The sequence below is a fragment of the Prunus persica genome, chromosome G1 (assembly GCF_000346465.2).
Source record: "Prunus persica cultivar Lovell chromosome G1, Prunus_persica_NCBIv2, whole genome shotgun sequence".
Lineage (NCBI taxonomy): Eukaryota > Viridiplantae > Streptophyta > Magnoliopsida > Rosales > Rosaceae > Prunus > Prunus persica.
This window is the reverse complement of record NC_034009.1, coordinates 22,372,700-22,394,029: the sequence shown is the minus strand read 5'-3', so window position 1 is coordinate 22,394,029 and position 21,330 is coordinate 22,372,700. Positions and strand designations below refer to the sequence as shown.

Genomic DNA, 21,330 nt, shown 5'->3' with positions numbered 1-21,330 from the left:
CCAAAAATTAAAACAGAAAATAAAACGTTTTAAAATTTAAAATCCTTTCAAATAATAATAGTCTATGCAAGGAAATTGATAGTGTTCTTGCTAACTTCTGGTAGGGGCAAACGGGTGATTCAAAGAAGGTACACTGGATAAGTTAGATATAAATAATATATAAAATAAATATTAAACAGTAAAGTAAAATAAAGAGCCAAGTAAACAAATAAATAAAACAAGTTAAGATTAAGAAAGCAAGCCTGGTATAGTGAAAGCACGTCAAAGACGCTGTCCTAAAGCCTTTGTAGCCTCCCTACGTGTAGGTAATGACGGTCTACAAGACTCTAAGATACGACCCAAATACGGAGGCTTAAGATCCGCTATGAGCACGTTCACAGTCGGATAGAAAACTCCAAGCCACAGAACCGTTGCCCAAAAATAATATAGAAAGTATGGAATATGTGAAAGTATGAGAATAGAGAAATCTCATTGTAGTATTTTGAAATGTGAAGGAGGAGTGGCCTTTTATAGGCACCCAAAACTCGTAACCTCCAAACACATTTAACCATAAAAGTTGGTGGCAATGAATAGAAAATAAAAACTGAAAATTAAACAATTTGTAACTCCTATAATAAATAGAAGAAACTAGCCAAAAATTAAAATAGAAAATAAAAGTTTTAAAATTTAAAATCCTTTCAAATAATAACAGTCTATGCAAGAAAATTGATAGTGTTCTTGCTAACTTCTGGTGGGGGCAAACGGGTGATTCAAAGAAGGTACACTGGATAAGTTGGAAGGAGCTTGGGCTTGGTCGAGCATCTTGGAGGGGAGGGAAGTTATTTTGAAGGGTACTCGTGTCACGACCAGATTTGAGAATAAGGAATATTCCCGAATCAGGGTGTGAGTCATACCATAGTCATAAGAATAAAATCCTACAACCATGATATGATGAGAGATAAAGTCACAAATAATGCAAATTTACTTAACAACACAGAATCAGAGTCACAGTAACTCGTAGTTAAATACACACTAAGATCCTTAACAAACGGTTGACTACTTACAAATACTAATTACACAATTCAACAATAAAGGCATAGTAGCTTGGTTGAAACTCGCTTCCTTAAACTTCGCCTTGAATCCTACACAATTTATTAGGGTATGAGCATTCTAATGACCAGTAGAGTACCATCAAACACCTCAAGGTCAGCTATCACAGTTAATCAGAGTGTCATGCATCAAACAACACAAGATACATAAGTTATGCAACCATACTAGATAAATGAATTTGCATATGCGGTGATGCCAAGAAGTCACTCCCCTCTAATCTCACTAATTCGTACTTTAGGGCACCAAGCTTGCATGTCTCATACCATACATTTTACTATTGTGGCTCCGAATACCTTAAAATATAAATTAGTGCCCATCCGTCCCTTACCCAATTTTTCTTTTGTATACGAATGTCTCAACTTTCACTTTTCATTAGAGCCCCTGCTCCCATCACCTCAATATATTCAAACCTTGCTCTTGTCACCTGAATATATTCCACATATTTTTTCTTCCAAATATATCTAAGGCATTCTTCCACCCTTAGATATACCTCGACCCAAACACAAATCCAAAATACAACCGTATTTATGGTGCATACGTAATGCAGCTCAAACATCATTTATCTATGCTAAATAATTATATAGATAATAACAATAATATTTCAAGTTTAATCAAATGAATAATAATATTTACTCAACACCAAACAATTTTCATGGAGAAACATCAATAATAATATTTACATAATATCAATTAGAATTTCATCGAACATCAAATAATATTCACCGAGCAAAACAACAATAATATTCATATTTACAGTACTATATATAAGCACCAAAATTAAAAGTGACATAGCCCAATCATCGGGAAATCAAGAAACCCTACCTCATGTCCAGCTAGCTAAAGTACCAATTTACCATTCGAAAGTTCTCGGATTCGTTGAATCTACACTTTTGATCCAATTCCTTAGAAGATTTTTCCTTTCTTCCTCCTATGCTTCCTTCTCTTCCACACCCAAGTTCCATCTCCTTCCCCTCTAAAATAATATCCTAGAGTAATCATCATTATCTTTAGCTTAGACTGGATGATTCACTCCTAATAGGTGGACAACTCACCCTTAGGCCAATGACTCACCTATACCAACTCAACTCCAAAATGATTGTGGATTTGAAAACTTGAGGCAAGGGGGAAAGAATGGGAGAATGGTGGGTTGATGCCCTGCACATTTCAGATGCTTTTTTTTTTTTGGCCTACAAGGGTATTTTGGTAATTTTCACACAGGGGGTATTTTGGTAATTTTCGCACATAAGGGGTATTTTGGTCATTTTAGCCCAAAATTCAGAAACTATTTCCTACGCATTCATTGAGTCGACCACTATCATACTACCTAAGAATCATAATGGTCTCACTTCAATGTCTTAAATGTCATTTGAAAAATTCACAAATGTTACGTAACGACATTTTTGTGCAACTTGAAATTAAACACACTTAATCCAATAGTCTCAATCCAAAATCACTTGATAAAATACCCATAATCATTCTTCACTATAATACTATTTTCACTGAAATATGAAAGTCCACCTTTAATTTTTCGAAGTATTACAACTCGTTGGCAGATTCTTGATGCCATCCGAGTCAGGCTTTGGGTTGATAAATGGTTACCTTGCAATCAGGACCCAATTCTTCACCCCAGTCCTGGCCATGATGTGAATTTGAAAACTTTTATCACCACAATTGTTAATCCAATCGCCAAGGATTGGAACATTGAAAGCATAAGACATGATATATGAACATGATGGTAGAATGATTCTTTCTCTTCCACTTGGAAATGGCGATGAAGGAGATAGACTTATTTGGCCTCTTAACTGGAATGAGATATACTCAGTAAAGTCTGGATATAATATTATGACTGATGCTCCACCTTCCCAATATCATGATCGGCCATCTAGCTCAAGGGAAAATTGTCCAAAGTTATGGAAGATTATATGGAAGTCCAACTTGATTCCCAAACTCAAGAATTTTCTATGGAGGATTGTTAGAGGCTGTTTGTCGACGAAGGAGGGCTTATTTAGGAGGCACTTGGGAGCCAGCCCTTTATGCCCTTTGTGTCACGAGTGGCCGGAATCAAAGCAGCATATGTTCTTATTGTGTAATTGGGCGAAATATGTTTGGTTTGGTGGCATTAAATTACAGAGTTGACCGTTAGAGCATAACCTTTATGGAAGAGTGGCTACTTAGTGTGTTGGGGAATCAAAATCAAAATAAGCTAGAAAGGATGAGGACTCTTGCGCTGATTGCGTATACATGTTGGATTATCTGGTGCAGCCGGTGTGATGCAGTTTTTGAAAGTAAGGGTGTATGCCCAAATCAATCTGTAGTGAGAATTAGACAAATTCTTGGGGAATTCCACTTTGCGTCAAGCCCTGTGACTACTCTGTCGATGGTGCATGCTCCCTCTAGTATAACATCTGAGAATACTTGGTCTCATTTTCCCCATGGATGGTGCAAGGTTAACGTTGATGCAAGTTGCTATAAAGTCTGCATGAAATCTAGTTTGGGTGGTGTGATTCGAGATGAAGATGAAATTTTTTTGAGAGATTATGAAGGCTTTAGATTGTCAGCCTCTATGCTTGAGGTTGAGACTCATTATGCGTTAAAAGGAATTTCTTTGGCTGCTGATTTGGGTGCCACCCACATCATCATTGAGACAGACTCAAATGAGCTGGTTCAAAATGTAAACGACGGAATTGGTAGGAGCGTGTGGTCTATTTATCTTGTCATTTCTACTGTTACAAGATGTTGTAACCAGTTCAACTTCTATAATTGGCAGTGGATCCCTCGTTGGTTAAATGGAATAGTCGATTCAATTGCGGCGAATGCATGGAGGAGGATGAGCGAGGAAGTCTAGATTCACACACCCTTATCTTCCCTGGTTTTTGTTCTGCAGGTGGATGGATTACCTTGTCCTACTAGATTGTAGGTTGTTGCTGGTTAGAGGCTGATGTGCACTCTTTGGTGGCGTCCTAGTGGCTGGCCGTTTAACTGAGCTTCTTTACTTGTCTTTTTCTCTAGTTTGTTGTTTTCTCTTCTCCTGGCTGTTTGGTTGAAGTACGTGTTCCTGCCTTCCCAATGGCTTTATGTATGTACTGTTTGGTTGCCTTTATCTTAATGATAATCTCTTTGCCCAAAAAAAGAAAGAAAAGGTTTATAGGTTTTACAACAGTGATTAAAAATATTAAAGTGGGCTTGGTTTAACTTCCAACAAATAGTCATACGAAAGTCTAAATAGGGTGTATTAAGAAAAAATCAGGGATATTTTTTATAGTTAAATAAGGTGTACTTAGTTAATTTTACATTTTGATTAAAATATTATGGTGTACTTAGATTATAGGGTGTACTCAGTTAATTTTAGGGTTCGTTTACTAGCACTCTACTTTAATTACAAATAAAATTGTCTATTATTTTTTGCCGACCCAATTAATCCAAAATTTTGTATGAAATTATTTGTAAAAACCTAAGAAATATGCTCAAGCAAAAGCAAATACGTTACCTAAATATCAAAGTCACTAATAATCAATTGAGCCATTGAGAACTTATATTTTGTTTCTTAAATATCAACGTCACTAATAATCGACTACTCGATTAAGATAAAAATATATGACTAATACCTCTTGTGGACCATGGCCAAGTCAAATGATTTTGAAGTTTGGGTTGTGGATGAATACTTGAAATCATGCTTCTTTCAATTTGAATTATGTTTTCCCTACAAAAAAAGGTAAATTTCACTTTACTACCCGCAAGTTTACCGAAATTTAGACTTTAATATCTAAAGTTTTTTTGTTATTTATTTATTTTTGTTTTTTTGTGTCAACTTCGTACCCGAAATTTGATTTTCCTACTACTGTCATACATGTCAATTCTTCTATTAATAAATTAACATGAAAATTAATGGGTCCATGTGGCCTCACCCATATTATGCCATGTGGATTGAAAGAATATATAATTAAGGAAAAAAAAAAAACCCTCACCCGCCTCTGTCTCTCTGTCTCTCTCTCTTTTCAACAGCCACAAACTCAACCTGCACCCCCTCCTATTCTCTCTCCCTCCTCCTATCTTCCCTCCTCTCTTTCTTCAACAACCACCTCCACCTCAACTCCACAAAGACATCCACCAAACCCATCCAATCCAATTCAGCTTCGACCCGAACTCCACCCCACAAATTTTCAAACTCCGTCAAGTCCAGCTATGATGTTCTTTTACAAACCAACAACCCAAATTTTCAAAACGTACACACTTTGAGATTGTATGGTGTATGCCATTATCAAATAATGGTTCCTACCACTTTGTGATCGTACGTATGGATCTATTCAAAATACATCTAGATCCCCAAAGAAGACCCACGATTTGAAGATCTTGTCGGCTAGCCATGGTGGTTTTCTTTCTTTCTTATATTTCCTCACTGCTTTCTTTGTAAATTCTTTGAGTTCTCTATCGTCATTAATGGTGGCAAGGCAACGGTATTGGGTTTGGTTTGACTGGGAATGTTGAGGTAGGGGGCTTGGGTATTTGGCCGTGAGGTGTTGCTGGGGAAGAGAAAGAGGTATGATGGTGGGGTAGAGAGAGAGGGGCAACGAGTATTGACAAGACCCAACCCAAATTCCACTTTGGAATTCAAGTAGAACCCTTTGCGTGTTTGAAACCTGGAGGGTGTCGGGCACAAATGACTAAATTGTCCTTCTAACTAAAATCCAATTTAATTACAAGTTTGACTTCTGCCGAAAATTCGGCAGAGTCTCCCTTGTATTTTGATCATTTCTCAAATTCTTCTACATGTATAAAACACAATGTATGTATCCCCATCCATTCAGCATGTACCAACAATGGAATTCATACAATCAACATACGTCCCATATCAACATCCAACGGTATTAACACGATTTATTCATGAAAAACTAAGCAAAAAAAAAAGAATAAGTACAAATAAACTGGGACTGACATATTTATATATATACCATAATCGCCACTTAACCCAAACAATATCATAATAGGCTCACAAATGAGGATGATAATAAAGAATTTATAAACTTTCCTCAAATATTGGAACTTGTCAATCAACCTCTCATGACCTCAACCAGTTTTCGAGCATAAAAGAAAGTCCTCAGTTTCTAATATAAATCTATGAGATAATAAACATTTAAACTTTAAAATATCAAAGGCATGAAATGAACCTTGCCATTCTATCATTACATCAGGCCTCTTAAGATTAGATAATTTGTTCTGCCAACTGAGATTGGCCCAAACCTTTAGTTCAACAAAAGTACGTTAACATATTTCAAATAAACTTAACTAAACAGCGTTTCTATAATCACTTGACCTTGTGGTTGCACCTAATAATTCTAGGTTGCCTACGTACCCCATACCAGGGATCAAGCCACACGTAGTTCTAAAATATATACTTCTCAATTAGCTCAATTCCTAGAATAGTTAATGCTCAGAGCACAAGCAAGCCACTCACTGAACTTCCTCTAATTCATAACTCAATTATATTTTACTAGCTTATATTAATATATATATATATACATATATATAAAATGAACACAAAGATGAAAATAAAATTAAAGAAACAAAAAGTAAAATGATCAACTGCCAAAGACGCCTTTATCCTTTCCTTTAAAACTTACATAAAACCCAATTATATATACATACGTATATATGTATATATATAGTTAACTTTTATCGAAAAGTAGGAAAACAAGAAAAGTATAAAAATAACATTGATCAAGTGAAAACTTAATGTCAATGACAACAACTTACTGAAATATAGGTTTTACTATTTAATTTATAAGACAAACTCATAGCTTAGGAAATTGGTTGTAATTTATATAAAATTCTTTATCTTAGAAAACTCTTCACCCGCACGTTACCCTATCCATTCCGTCAATTCCATATATCTGTCAATTCCAATAACAATCCGTCAATTCCAATATTAGTCTGTCAATTTCATCCAAGCAAGCCTCGAAAACACAAGGTTAACCGAGCCGCATCCTCGCAGGTCTCGAAAACACAAAGTTAACCGAGCCGCGTCCTCACAAGTCTCGGAAACACAAAGTTAACCGAGCCGCATCATCGCAGGCCTTAGGGGATCATTAGTTAGCCTGAGTCGCATTCCTCACACCACATGGTTCAGGCGTCCTCGAAACTCGTGGAGCATTGTCATAAATGGCAAATCCGTTTCCAAAGGCAACTAGGGGTTACTCCTGTGGTGGGTTTGAAAAACTATATCTGAAACTTATCACAAATTTATCCTTTATTCCACAAATACGTTTTTCGACTTTTATATCAAAATTCCCACAAATCGATTCTCAACTACACTTCAAATATATATACCATATTTTGATAAAACCAAGATCCATGATTCGTCATTTTCAGCTACTGAGTATATGGATTAAACATCGACACGCACTTAAGTATTTAATTAGTTTATTAATCACGTTGAACTTCGTTTAGCAAGCCATCCTGGTACTATAATAATAATCTTAGTTGCAATGAATAATTAGACAAATAGTTAAATAAGTGTTTAAATAACTAAATAAATAATCACTTCTCCTAGAGATTCCATCAAATACTATAATACACTACCAATTAGCAAATAATAGAACTATGCACAATTTAGCAATCTACATATAAACATATCTATGTTTATTCCATAACCATAAAAATCCATAATAGAATACATGTATGAGTTTCAGGACCAATCCTATGCTCATTTAAACCTTTCGGATGGTTGGTATGGTCTAAGAAAATCCAAGACCCAATAAGCGATAAATTTCCATATTGATCAACCAGGGACCCTGTGGGGTCCACAACCTCCAAATATCAATACAAGAGTTCCTATAGGTTCTTTACATTTAAATAACCTTATCTTGCAAGTTTTGTCCGAATCGGACGGTCGGATTAATCACGATCGGATGATCATGGTTAATTAGCCCTAGGATTCACTATTTCGGAGTATCCGGGACTCCGATTCACGATCCGTCAAATCCTCTACGATCCTAGAAATACGGGAGACAACATATGTAAATTTGAGTTCGATCCAACTATCCAAACCTATCAAACCCAGAAATCGCACAATAGGCAAAATCCGTTCAAGACTCTAACGACATCTGAATTGGAATCCAAGCACACCTACGCGCTCGTGACAATTAAGGGATCGCATCGGCACACAATGTCCCTTTGCTACAGTGCCCATGTGCCACCACACGCACTGGCTATGCGTGGGTGTCCAAAGCGATAACGATCGCAGGAAAAATCTCAAAATCAAGGGCCAAGCTTCCTACCCTAGGTTCAGAACATCCATTGGAGCCACTTTTGTTCTAGACATACCCTAGAAAATGGCCGGAACCTCAACCCCAAATTTGGCCAAACTTTGAATCCAGAATTGAGCTATCAACACTAGAAATTGATCAAATCCTACCCAACCATAAGCTAGAACTTGAAGAGTAGATGAGATTTCATACCTTGCTTGCCGAAAATGGCGACCGGAGGAGAGAGATCGAGGCCGGCGAAATTTTATGAAAAATCGTTCATTCTCGGGCCTTTTCTAGTGAAACAGACAGTGGCTGGCATCGGGGAAGGGCTGGGGCTTGACGGCAAGGTTGGGGCGGTGCTTTTGGCACCGGTCTCGTGCTCTGCCATGGCCGAAGACGGTGGTTCGAAGAGAGAGAAAAGGTCGGGGCGAGAGAGGGGGAGAGATGAGAGAGAGAGAGGTCTGTGTGCTTAGGGGATGAGAGAGGGGTTTTAAAATCTGACTGGCAAATTACCATTTTGCCTTTCAACGTATTTTGATTGTATCTCCCTCGATACAACTCGGATTTGAGCCCACTACATGTCTACGGACTCGTTTCGTGGCGCTCTATGCAACAGCATAATCGGAATTTCTAAATTTCTTTCCGGTCAAAAAGTCAACTTTAATCCCATTAAAATATTCTAGGGGTATAATTGTCTTTTCTTCTAATAAATTAATAATTAAAAATTAGTTAAGGACCGGGTTGTTACAGGCATGGCATGAATCAGGAGAAAATGAGAGAAGAGAGAGAGAGAGGAGGGTGGTGACAAGATGAAGGAGATAGAAAATTTTATTCTTTTAATTAATAAATAAATTAAATACATATTCATGATTTAAATTTTTTTGTTTTTCATTATTTTATTTATTGATGATTTTTTTAATCCATGTGCCACAATATGGTGAGTACACATGAATCTATTAATTACCACGTCATCGTTTAACAGAAGATTTGACGGTTTAACTAACGGATGTATGAAAGTGATAGGAAAATCAAATTTTGGATACAAAGTTGACAGGAAAAAAACTTTAGGTATTAAAGTATAACATTCGAAAAATTTGCGAGTAGTAAAGTGAAATTTACCCCCAAAAAAAAAAAATCAAATAGGCTTAATTAAGTCTTGTTACTAGTTGCCACTACATGTAATACCTAAAATAATTTTTTTAAATACAAATAATAATCTAAATTAATATAATTTATCGAAAAATAAATTCGAACTTAAGTGCAAGTGGGCTTAACAACTAACAATGTTGCTACAAATTTATACAATGAAATATCAAACTCTAGTCTCATCATGCACGTACGGAATTCGAGGAAAACCGCATGGGCTCATGGGCCCTCATTCTTCCTCTGCAACTTCCATCACGCCTAAATAAATAAAAAGCCCCATTATCCAACAAAAAACGAAAAAGAAAACCCATTAAACTCAAGCTGGGTTTAGTTGGCAAATGAAGCCCAAGAGAAGTCCGGGTTGAAAACTGGTGACGTGTCTACATGGAGAGCACCCTCACCCAAAGCGTTGAAAGTTGAACATACGACTACTTGGTGTAGCGTGTAGTCCAGTCCAGTCCAGTGGTTGGTCGTGTAGCGAGTGAAAATTCCCCGCGAGGAAGTAACGTCGGTTATAGAATTCCAAAATTCCAAAATTCCAAATGGGTGGTGGACCGGACGAGTTGATTTAATCCAACCACGGTTCAAAACCTGGGTTAGGGTTAGGCCCATCGGCTCCAGCACCAGGGGACTTGCTATATATTAAGAGAGCCGCCTTCATCTCTCCTCTCCCTTAATATAAAAAAATATCGTCCGCTGATATCTTCTCTCGACTCTCGACTCTCACGGCTGCGTGCTTTCCCATCAGGTGCTCCTTTCCCCTTTTTATCATCTTCAATTTTCTCTTCTTTTTTGGTTTTTCGTTTTCAGGCTTATGCGATTTCTTCTCTCGATTGTTTTGGATCTGCTGATTGTTTTCTGTCGAATTTACTTGATTCTGCGAATTTGCGTTTATGTATTTCGTGTGAGAATTCATGGCTTGATTGACAATTTCCTTTAAATTTTTGCAGTCAATAGGCGTTTATTTGTTTATAAGATAGTTCTTGCGGATTCACACATATGATTATTGAGATAGTCTTGCGGATCCACACATATGATTGCGTTTTTTGACTATTATTTTGTCTCCTGTTGAATTTGTATTTGGATTGTTTGTTAGCTTTGCCATATAATTGTTCTTTCTCTTCGTTTGATTTCACGTACTTATCCTTTTTAGCTAGATGTCCTTAATTAGTGTGGAGGGATGTGTGGTTTTGGACATGTGTATGCATCTCATACACATAATAGCCGTAGATGAAATCATTTGATTTGTCCCTTTCTAAACTTTTGTTTTTGACATAAATGCTATGGCTTGTTTTGGATAAATTGTATGAAGTTTATAGGTGTGGAGGCCTTCTGATATGTTATAAAATTAAGAGTTAGATTGTATGACTCTCAGAATTACTGGTAACATGTTTATGTAGTCTGCTTTCTTGCTCCTTTTAATGTGAATTGCATGGTTCTCTATCTTCTTCTCCAAATCTATGTGAATTGCGTGTCCCTTTTTTCTTTTTTTCTTTTCTTTTCCTATCTTATTTCTGTTGGCTTTATTTCCTCTGGTTTCATTGTTTTCAAAACCTTTGCGCTAAATGTATAGTATCTTGCAGGCCATTAATTGTTGTTTCAGCTGTTGCTGTGATTCCTCAGAATGGCAGATGGTCATGAGACTGATAAGAACATCGAGATATGGAAGATTAAGAAACTGATCAAGGCTCTTGAAGCTGCAAGGGGTAATGGAACCAGCATGATTTCTCTCATCATGCCTCCGCGGGATCAAATCTCTCGTGTTACTAAGATGCTTGGTGATGAATTTGGAACTGCTTCAAACATCAAGAGCAGGGTGAATCGTCAGTCTGTTCTTGGTGCAATTACATCTGCTCAGCAGAGGCTCAAGCTGTACAACAAGGTTCCTCCTAATGGGCTGGTGCTGTACACGGGAACAATTGTAACTGATGATGGGAAGGAAAAAAAGGTCACAATTGATTTTGAGCCTTTCAGGCCGATCAATGCGTCTCTTTACCTCTGTGACAACAAGTTTCATATTGAAGCTCTGAATGAACTCTTAGAATCTGATGACAAATTTGGTTTCATTGTCATGGATGGTAATGGGACACTTTTTGGGACATTAAGTGGCAACACTAGGGAAGTGCTTCATAAATTTAGTGTGGACCTCCCAAAGAAACACGGAAGAGGAGGGCAGTCAGCTCTACGTTTTGCTCGTCTTCGAATGGAGAAGCGCCACAACTATGTTAGGAAGACAGCAGAGCTTGCCACACAGTTCTATATTAATCCTGCCACCAGCCAGCCCAATGTTTCAGGATTAATATTGGCTGGGTCAGCTGACTTCAAGACTGAGCTTAGTCAGTCAGATATGTTTGATCCCCGTCTGCAAGCCAAAATACTGAATGTGGTGGATGTTTCTTATGGAGGGGAGAATGGTTTCAATCAGGCTATTGAGCTGTCATCCGAGATCCTGTCCAACGTGAAGTTTATACAGGAAAAGCGCTTGATAGGCAAATACTTTGAGGAGATTAGCCAGGACACAGGAAAGTATGTTTTTGGTGTGGATGACACACTAAAAGCTCTGGAGATGGGTGCTGTTGAGATTCTTATTGTGTGGGAAAGTTTGGACATCAATAGGTATGTGCTAAAAAATACCACTACTGGTGAGATTATAGTTAAACATTTCAACAAGGACCAGGAAAACAATCAGAGCAACTTCCGGGATTCTACCAACGCTGAATTAGAGGTTCAGGACAAGATGGCACTGTTGGAGTGGTTTGCTAATGAGTACAGGCGGTTTGGTTGTACTCTTGAGTTTGTCACCAACAAATCACAGGAGGGGTCACAGTTCTGCCGTGGTTTTGGTGGCATTGGAGGAATTCTTCGCTACCAGCTTGATATGAGGTCATTTGACGAGTTTTCTGACGATGGAGAAGTTTATGATGACTCTGAATAGCAATCAATCAACTCTTCCCCAATACTGGTGCAGGAAGGTGGGGTGCGAAAAGCCTGCACCAGTGCGCTCGGAGTCGTGGTTGCTGCCGCTGCTCCTGAGCCATGCTCACGAAATTTCGCAGGCTTGATCCAGGTTTCTATTTCCTCTTTTCATCTTGTAACATTATATTATTTAACCATAACCAGTCCCTTTATCATCTTTTATCTCTTGAAGGACATTACATTGTTATCTGATCCTGAAAAGCTTGACCTGGTGATTTCATCTGGATCGCAAAAGAGGCTGGGCATATCGATCATCCAGAACGAGCACATGATGCTAAGAGCTGCTTCCTTTGGATCGAGACCTTGTGAACATATGCATCCATGTTATGAGAACCCCATGAACGATTCTGGTCTATGGAGTAGTGCTTTTGGTTAAGTTGTTATTGGTGGTTTTCTTATGACTTACAGTTGTGTCATGTCAAAACAATTTACTAGTAGCATTGTGGCTCATCAGTGAGATAGCCGGGCTGAATAATCATGTTTTAACTAGTACTACTTTATCTACTTGTGGTCATCTTTTAAAGTGTTCTATTCTAGGGTTATTGTCTTATAAACCCTTTTTTCTTTGTGCTATGAATACCTTTTGGAGCTTTTATATGCAATGTATGTGGATTGAATATTTGCATAAATTTGGATTTGCCAATCCCTCTGGTACAATTTATCCAAGGCCAATATAGATAGAAGGGATTCAAATTGTTAGAAGTAATTTTTGTTCAGTGGATGCGTATTTGTTTTGGTATTTCCCAATATTTCTATCAAAATTTCCGTGTTTTTGGACAATCGATGTTTTTAGACCTTGATTCCACGTCATTTTTCTTACTTCAATGTTAATATGTTGCCTTTTGTTTTCCAAGTTCCCTATCTTCTCCTATTTTTAAGAATAATATATTTTGGTTATCTTCCTTTTATATTGCATTCACGTTCACCTTTTTTATCTCGATAAAAGTTTAAAAACATTGAAAGAATGAATCAAATAAAAAAAAAAAAGATTTTCCTACCATTTGAACTTGTATTCTATGAGCGGTTGTGTTTGTTAGATTGACAAGTTCATTATTCTCTATTAAGTTATAAATTAATGAACAAGTTCATTATTCTCTATTAAGTTATAAATTAATCACAATTCATTGAAGTGTATTTTGAGTTTTCACTAAGATGTACTTGCTAAACAGACCGTCACATGATTAAACATGAAACAGATTATCTTATGAGTTCGTGTGATGTGAGCAACATCATTTCTAATACTTTCATGGCATGTTTACCAATCCGTAATTGGATTATGAGGAATTGAATTGAGGAGGAGTTGAATTGAGGAAAATTAAATTTTAGATTCCTGTTGAAGTTGTTTACTAACCAATGTGGATTGAGGGGAGTTAAATTCCAAATTTCTATTGAAGATGTTTACTAAATCATATGGAATTGGGGTAGGAGTGGTAATGATTACTAAAATGTCCTCATTGTTAGGTTAAAGTAGATGATAAATTTGAAAATTTGAAAATTATGTGAGGATATAATAGGTAAAAAAGATGAATTCCTAATGGGTTAGTTATCTAGGAATTAAAATACTACATTCTAGGGGTGGGCACGGTTTGGTTTGAACTGATTTTTGCCTCAAATTGGAACCGAATTCGATATTATTTACCCGATTCGGTTAGGTCCGATTTTAACAAAAAATTATAAAACTGTCCGATTTGGGTTGAATCGGATTATTATTATTATTTTTTCAAATTATTTTTTAATACAAATTTCAAATGAAATTTTATTTTTTTGGCTTGAAAATTAACAAATTATTCAATTTCATACAAAAAGAAATATTAAGGCTAGAAAAGAGAGATGTTTTGAAATTGAACTTGGGTAAATATTAGTTATGAGATTAAAAATATAGCATTGGATTTAAATAAACATTAAAATTATATATTTTTTAATTCAACAGATTTGGTTCGGCCTGTTTCGGTTTGTTGGGGTATATAATCGAAACGGGATCCGGTTAGAATCGGTTCAGTTCAGTTTTTTGAGTTGATTTTGACTTTTTAGTCAACACGGTTTTTTCGTGTCCAGTTTGGTTCGGTTGATCGATTCATTAGTTCCGATGCCCACCCCTACTACATTCTACCCAAGAATTGAATTCCTCCAAAATCAAGAATTCAATTCCTAATTTTGTGTGGGCCTCACTTACTTTTCAATTCCTTGATGTAAAGTAAACGCTCTTCTATAGGTGAAATTCAATTCTTGATTAGTAAACACACCATCATTTCATTCATTTTATTTTATTTATCTATATATATAAAGTAAAAGGAAGAGAATGGTGAAACATTCAAAATACCAGAAAATACCCTTGGTTAATGCAAACATTAAAAATTGAAATTATTAATTAAATGAGGATAATATGGTAAATTAACACTTTTTCATATTAAAAAATTTTAATTAAAAGAAAAATTAGATAATATATTCTATTTTTATGTAACACAACTACCCATTATCTTTTTTAATTCTAAAATAAATTTAAAATTAAAATTAAAAAAAAAAAAAAAAAAAAAACTCTCGCAGGCTTGGAAGCCTTGCAGAGAAGCTAGTTTTTAAGAAAAGAAGAACCGAAGAAGAAGCCCACAAGAAAATAGACCCAACAAAAACCACAAGCCCACAAAAATGACACAACAAAACAACCCGGGTTAGGTCTAGAGTTCATCACGGTTACGATGTTTAGGCTATAAAAGGGGCCTTCATTTTCATCGATAACAATCAATCCCGCAGCCGCCGTCTAATGGCTGAACTTGAAGGGGACATCTTCTCCAAACCCCCTTTGTTTGCTTGATTTCTCCGTTCGTTGATATTCTCCGTGGCTTGTCTTTTCTTTTCAGCCATTCTTTCGTTTCATTTTCCCCTATGCGAACAAATTCTGACATGTATATGTGCATATATCTTTGATTCGATGTGTTTTTTTTTTGGTACCCTTTCGTTTTCATTGATTCTTTTCATTTTGTGCATCACGTTTGAGTTGAAAAAGTTGATTGACCAAAGAAAATGTTTTACTGGGAGTTTGAAAAAGAGTGTCTTTGATTTGATGCAGCTCCCAATGATTGAACGCCAAATATATATAAGTTTCAGCCTTGTCTAAATCAATGTCATGTTGAAGATTTTACAAGTTCTGAGGGAGCTCTCTATTATTTTACTACACTTTTTGCACATGTGATTTTCTGCCACTCAAAACAATGGTGGGAAGGAATCATCTAATTTTTAATCTTTGTGGTTATGTTTGCCATAAGTGCATAATTCGAAGGAGACCCATCATTTTCCTTTGCCATTTGGTAAGTCTGCAGGCCCAGATGCAGTCTCTTTACCAGGCTCCACATTCCTGCCCTAACACCCATCTTCACAACCTCCCTCGGGAGCCCTATATCTTCATGATGAAACAGAAGCACTTCTGATGCCATTTTATGCTGCTCTCCATTCCTAGGCTTCACTGAAATAGTTGTTTCTGTATCTGTCTGTCACTCAAAAAAGAGATTTCTACTGGGTAAACAGAAATATACCAAAATCTAAAATACGTACCTGATTTTATATGCCAACTCGAATAATAATGATCTACTCGTCTTGGTCTTTTAGACCTTGGTAGGGGTGGATATGGTGTTCCCTTGTACATAAGAAAACATATAATCAGCAGATGGCATTTTGTCACAGGACAGGACCTATAGAAAGAAAGCTTGAAATATTTGAGCCAAAATCAAACCTTTGTTAGGCAGTAATATCCAGAATCAGATTCCCAAATGCGACGGGTTATGACATATTCTCGATCACTGCAGAACAATGGCAGCTGTGGCATTTAGGGAGAAAAACCCTAATTGCAATTAAAAAAATCTGGGTTGGGAGAAAAACACAATAGTTCTAGCAAATTCTGTGTAAAATCAGATGTGGTTGTACCTTTCTAATCCAGTGGACAGTCATGGAACCAGTTTTGGGGCAAACTCTGAGAGTTTGGAAGTGAATGAGCGTGTTATCCCACTGGGGTCTAAATTCATCATCCCAGAAGAAGTTCCTCAGCAACTCAGGTGATACATTTTCGAATACGGTTCTTGTACGGTACTGCGTAGGGCCCAACTGAAATTTGAAAACAATGTTACAAAGAAAGACACATTCGTGGTGAATAATGGACATGATAATTGGGTTTATATTACCGGTGGATCCCTGTACCAAGCTTGGTATGTCAAAGTAGGGGTAGAGCGCTCCATCATGAGCTTCCATGGTGGACCGCCATCGGTCTCGTCGATGTGAGAAACCAATACCTTCACATCATCCTCGTTCAATTCAGAACATTCTTGTTCGTGATGTGGGTGAGTGCAGCACTGGCCACTGAAGGTGGTGGCTGTGAGCCGAGGACGGCTGACAGACTCGGATGATATCTCTCTGTGCCTGTGGCTGCTGAAGGAAAGAGTGGGAAATGTTAGGCGCCATGAACATAAGGTCCGTGACCAAGACCATCCCTTTAGAAGACTCAAGCACACAAGTGGCATCCATGCTGCAACAAGACATAGTAGAGCCAATGCCAATTGGGCTATCATAATTACAGTTATAAGATGAAAGGGCAGCAACAGCTTTATTTGTTTACAAATTTTTGTTTGGCTGCTCTGGTTTTTGCCTCTTGTTCTCCACAAGACCACACAATGTGCACAAACAGAATTTCCCCGGCACTGGAGCAAAGAATTTCCTGTTTTCACTTCTTTCCAAGACAGCTTGATGAAGAAACAACTGACCAGGGAAACAAAAAGGGATCATTGCAAGAGGAAATGACTTGAAATGTAAGTGACGAATATAATATGGGCAGCACTAGGTTGAACATGTATGATCTTCCCCCATCACACAAGGATATTTATTCCATTGTTATCATAAGACGATATCTGTAGGAGTTCAATTTAAGAGCAACAGCAAACCCCTCCAAGTAAAGAATATGAAGACACACCAAACCAAGAAAATCAACCCTTTTCCTTCTTAATCTGATCAAGCTTTTTATTTTATATCAACAGGAAAAAGGTTTTCGCATCTAAACGGAAAAAGGCCAATGTTTACCCAGTTGATGATGTTTTTAATTTTTCTGTTTGTATTTTGATAATTAAAGAAAATTTGAGATGAGAGAAAAACGAATATATAACATTAAACAGTTTATAATTAACTATAACGGCCCAAACAGGACTAAAAATGGTGCAATCTACTTGAATCTCGAAGTAAAACTTGTATCATAGAATACATAGATCTGAATCAAACACGGGCTCCCACTCTCCTCCCAGACAAATGTTAGAATGGGAAAAAAACTTGCATTAGTTGACTACGGCAAAAGAGTTGTTCTCATGTCTAAAAGGCAGAAGTTCCTGATATATCGAACACAGTTCCAGAAATAGCAGCATTTCCCAATCATAAAATACACCGGTCGCCACCAACGGATTCAAATAGGACAAGCTTTATGCTACCGGAATATGAACCAATTCTTCTACTCCTGCAAGGGAGAAGAAAAAAAATCAACCAATAAATACCAACAAAATATCATATCATATGAACTAACCAACCTACTTGCAATGAATGGAGGGGGGGTCATTGAGGTGCAAACACTTTTCCTTGACAGACGGCATTTAGGATCATACAGACAACAGAATATTGCACAACAAATGCTGATATACTACTAATTTACAACAAAGATCCATCTTGAAATGGATTCATCTGTAACCTTTTACACAATCTAACATATCACAGAATTAGCACACAACCTAAGCCTACAAAACTGATGGGAGCTATAATTGTATGTTTAAGGTGAAATGAATTCAACTGAAGAAATCAGCAGATAAAGGCTCAAAATAACTGTATCCTATTTACTTCTCCCCAGTCCCGATGCTCTTACTTTATGACAATTTTGTAATCCAACACAGTTCCTGTTCCTTCTAAAAGAGGGTTCTCTTTTTACAGGTGCAATATTTGGAATCACAACACTACTACCATCAAACTTGCATGCACCTTCTTACCTAGAGAAAACAAGGACCTTTCCACAATATCACTGAGATGAAGAAAAGAATAAAGATTAAGATAAGATAGTTCAAAAGTCATAGGAAGCACATTGGTACCTGTTCCATGGGTTCTGCTTCATCTTTCTTCTGTTCATCCACATCTTTTGGTGCATTAGCCTCATTTTCACTATTGACTTCCATTTTATCATCATTTACTTTAACACTATTTGTCTCGGTATCATCATCCAAGATTTTCAAATCCGCAGGAAGCTGACCTGACTTCAGTGCCTGCTCATGCAAAACGAGTATAATGTCAATGTACAAACAATAAGAAATAAACATTCATGAAAACAATGAGTAATTTCTCTGGTTAAGAAAAGCACCTGTTCAAGTCTTGCAACTTCTTCAAGAGTCTGGGAATTCACTATGGCAGCCTGGACAAGGATGAAACAATACATGAAACAACAGAAAACCTAAGATGACCCCACATATTAGCCATAAAATAGGGGAATAACCCCAGAAATAAAACAATAAATATATCACAAAAGAGAAAATTTTCTACTTTTCCAGAAGAAATAAAATTTTCTGTGAATTTCCACCATTGGATATCTTGAAATATCTAATTTTACTTGAAGCGACTACTGATGTAATGTGTATGAGATATCACTCCAATATACAAACAACATTTACTAGTAGGATTTGATTAATCAGTGAAGAGCAGAAAATTTAGTATGGACATGCAATGTACCACTTTACAGGAGTTCATCCCAAACCAAAATCTGGTTCTCTCAAAAGAAAAACAAATTGTTCATTTTCATTGAGTCCAAGCCTATTCAACACAATTTGTTTCTTAAGTAAAACCATCACTGCTTGATTATAAAAGTAATTGAATGGTGAACTTTGCCTCTCCCTTGTAAATTTAAATAAGATTTTTATTCATTCATTAACAGCCACAAGGTGAGAAAGACATGGTTTTCCAGCACCTGGTCACAGAATATTATGATTGATGCAACTAGGTAAAAACTTGATAGCTATGATTACCTTGATAGCCATAATTTGCTCGGGAGTGGGGGCAACTACTTTTGGTGTCTGTTGTTCCTCGGCAACGTCTGAAACATTTGGAACCTCAGTTGGCACGAAAGTTTTTGCGGATACCTTTTTAGTCTCTTCTTCAACTTCTTTAGATGAGAACAAAGTTTGTGCTTCCAATCTCTCCTATGATTGATGGAACAGGACCAAAGAATAATCAATCCAGGTAAATAGATACAAAAGGCACTAGCTAAATCTTATAGTCAGAACAGATTTCCATATTTCCACCTTTTTTTTAGGACTCGAACCCAGGACCTTTCCTGGGGGAGCATTCCATATTTCCACCTTTTTGGTGAAACTAGGTCGAAAATAAGCAGAAGCCTTTGATTCAACAGATCAATCATTTGAAAGGAGCAAAGCTTTTTGAAGGTACAAAATAAGAATAATAGTGTGTAGTCCAAAGTTTGGGTGAGCAGACATTACAGAAACTTATTTTTCAGTAACCTAAACTACAAGTCTGGCTGACATCTTAAGGTTTAGGATAAATGATAGTTGGAATTGCAAAAGATAATCAACCATAAACAACTTTAAGACACAAAGTAGTGGGCGTTCCATAAGTATGTTATACCAGCTCATAATTGGTACCATAGAGAAAAGAAGCATCATGCCACAAAACAAAAAACATGAGTTTGACAACTTAAAATGACTCACCTTGTTTTTCACCTTCTTAAAATCTAGAACCCGAAGTGACTTTAACTTGTGGATCACATACAGCCTGTAATTGGGTTTCTTTGTGATGTTGTTATCCAGCAGGCTAAGAAACTGCAACTTCGGAAGGGATTCAAGAGGATCAATCTCTACCAAGTTGACCAGCCTGTTGTTGGTAAGTATTAAGGTGTGTAACTTTGGCAAGAACTCTGCAATACATACAACTCAACACTTAATATTTACCATACAAAAAACATATAAAATTACTAACACAAGATAACATTCTGGGCATGAGAGTGAGGTGAAAAAAGTATTTCAGTTACCTCCAATGTTGGGATTGATACGGGTAATTCGATTGTTATTGATAATCAAAGTACCCAAACGATTAAGATAGGGTAAATTCTCCAGCTTGACAATTTCATTGTCAGACAAATCAATGGTGTCAAATTGGTCCTGTTCAGATTAAAGGGAAAACATATATCACTTAACTAAATTCAGTAACTTGAAGCAGCTTCACATAAATAACCAACCATCTACATGAAATAAACTACGGTTTGAGACGATAACAAATTCAGTTGAGTAAATTGCTGACCTCTGTAGCTCCCAAGTTTTCGATTACAGCTATCTTATTACCTGAGAACAAAGAGGGGAAAGAGTTTTGAATTATAAACCCCAACACAATCAATGTAGGGTTAGGAATTGAGAATTGGGAATGGCGGAAGAGGGAAAAGAAAATACCTCGAAGATCTAACTCTCGCTCCTTAAGGGCATTGAAAAAATGGGGGCTTTTCCATACCAAGTCTGCAGTGAGCCTCACCATCTCTCTCTCTCTCTCTCTCTCTCTCTCTCTCTCTCTCTGTGTCTTGGTTCGCTGCTCTTCGCTACTTCGCTATTTGCCTGGCCTTAAACCCTAAACCTTTTCCCTATTCTCTATCCTCTGTGTATTTTAGTCGGAGCTCGGAGGTGGTTGAAAACCTAACTAAGCCACAGGCACACTCTACTGTTGGTTAATTGCGCTCCTAGTCGGCTGCTACGGCGTCGTTTTGTATTCAAAACGCACCGTTTTGCTAAAAGGCACAAAACAATTGCCACGCAATCAAACTTCAAAGAACCGTCCGATCCAAGATCAACGATGCACGTTGTACGCGATGATG

The 21,330-nt window shown here is 37.0% G+C and overlaps 3 protein-coding genes across 4 annotated transcripts; 1 reads left to right on the top strand and 2 right to left on the bottom strand.

The window, feature by feature from the left end:
* Positions 10,098-13,127, top strand: LOC18790707 (eukaryotic peptide chain release factor subunit 1-3). Its single transcript, XM_007222265.2, has 3 exons — positions 10,098-10,227; positions 11,063-12,546; positions 12,628-13,127. Exon 2 carries the CDS (start codon positions 11,104-11,106, stop codon positions 12,412-12,414), a length of 1,311 nt encoding a protein of 436 aa, XP_007222327.1. The 5' UTR covers positions 10,098-10,227; positions 11,063-11,103; the 3' UTR covers positions 12,415-12,546; positions 12,628-13,127.
* On the bottom strand, positions 14,945-17,541 carry LOC18790649 (stAR-related lipid transfer protein 7, mitochondrial). Of its 2 annotated transcripts, none has more exons than XM_020569009.1 (5): positions 16,625-17,541; positions 16,371-16,547; positions 16,180-16,263; positions 16,002-16,083; positions 14,945-15,927 (listed from the first exon to the last, which is right to left on the bottom strand). In XM_020569009.1, exons 1-5 carry the CDS (start codon positions 17,006-17,008, stop codon positions 15,680-15,682), a joined length of 975 nt encoding a protein of 324 aa, XP_020424598.1. In that variant the 5' UTR covers positions 17,009-17,541; the 3' UTR covers positions 14,945-15,679. The 2 variants fall into 2 exon arrangements, with proteins under 2 accessions (XP_020424598.1, XP_020424602.1); XM_020569013.1 differs by having other exon boundaries at positions 14,945-15,912; positions 16,625-17,538.
* Positions 17,574-21,167, bottom strand: LOC18789473 (U2 small nuclear ribonucleoprotein A'). Its single transcript, XM_007224178.2, has 8 exons — positions 20,915-21,167; positions 20,769-20,809; positions 20,500-20,629; positions 20,180-20,385; positions 19,481-19,654; positions 18,823-18,873; positions 18,557-18,727; positions 17,574-17,937 (listed from the first exon to the last, which is right to left on the bottom strand). The coding sequence occupies exons 1-8, from the start codon at positions 20,994-20,996 to the stop codon at positions 17,932-17,934; spliced, it is 861 nt and encodes a 286-aa protein (XP_007224240.2). The 5' UTR covers positions 20,997-21,167; the 3' UTR covers positions 17,574-17,931.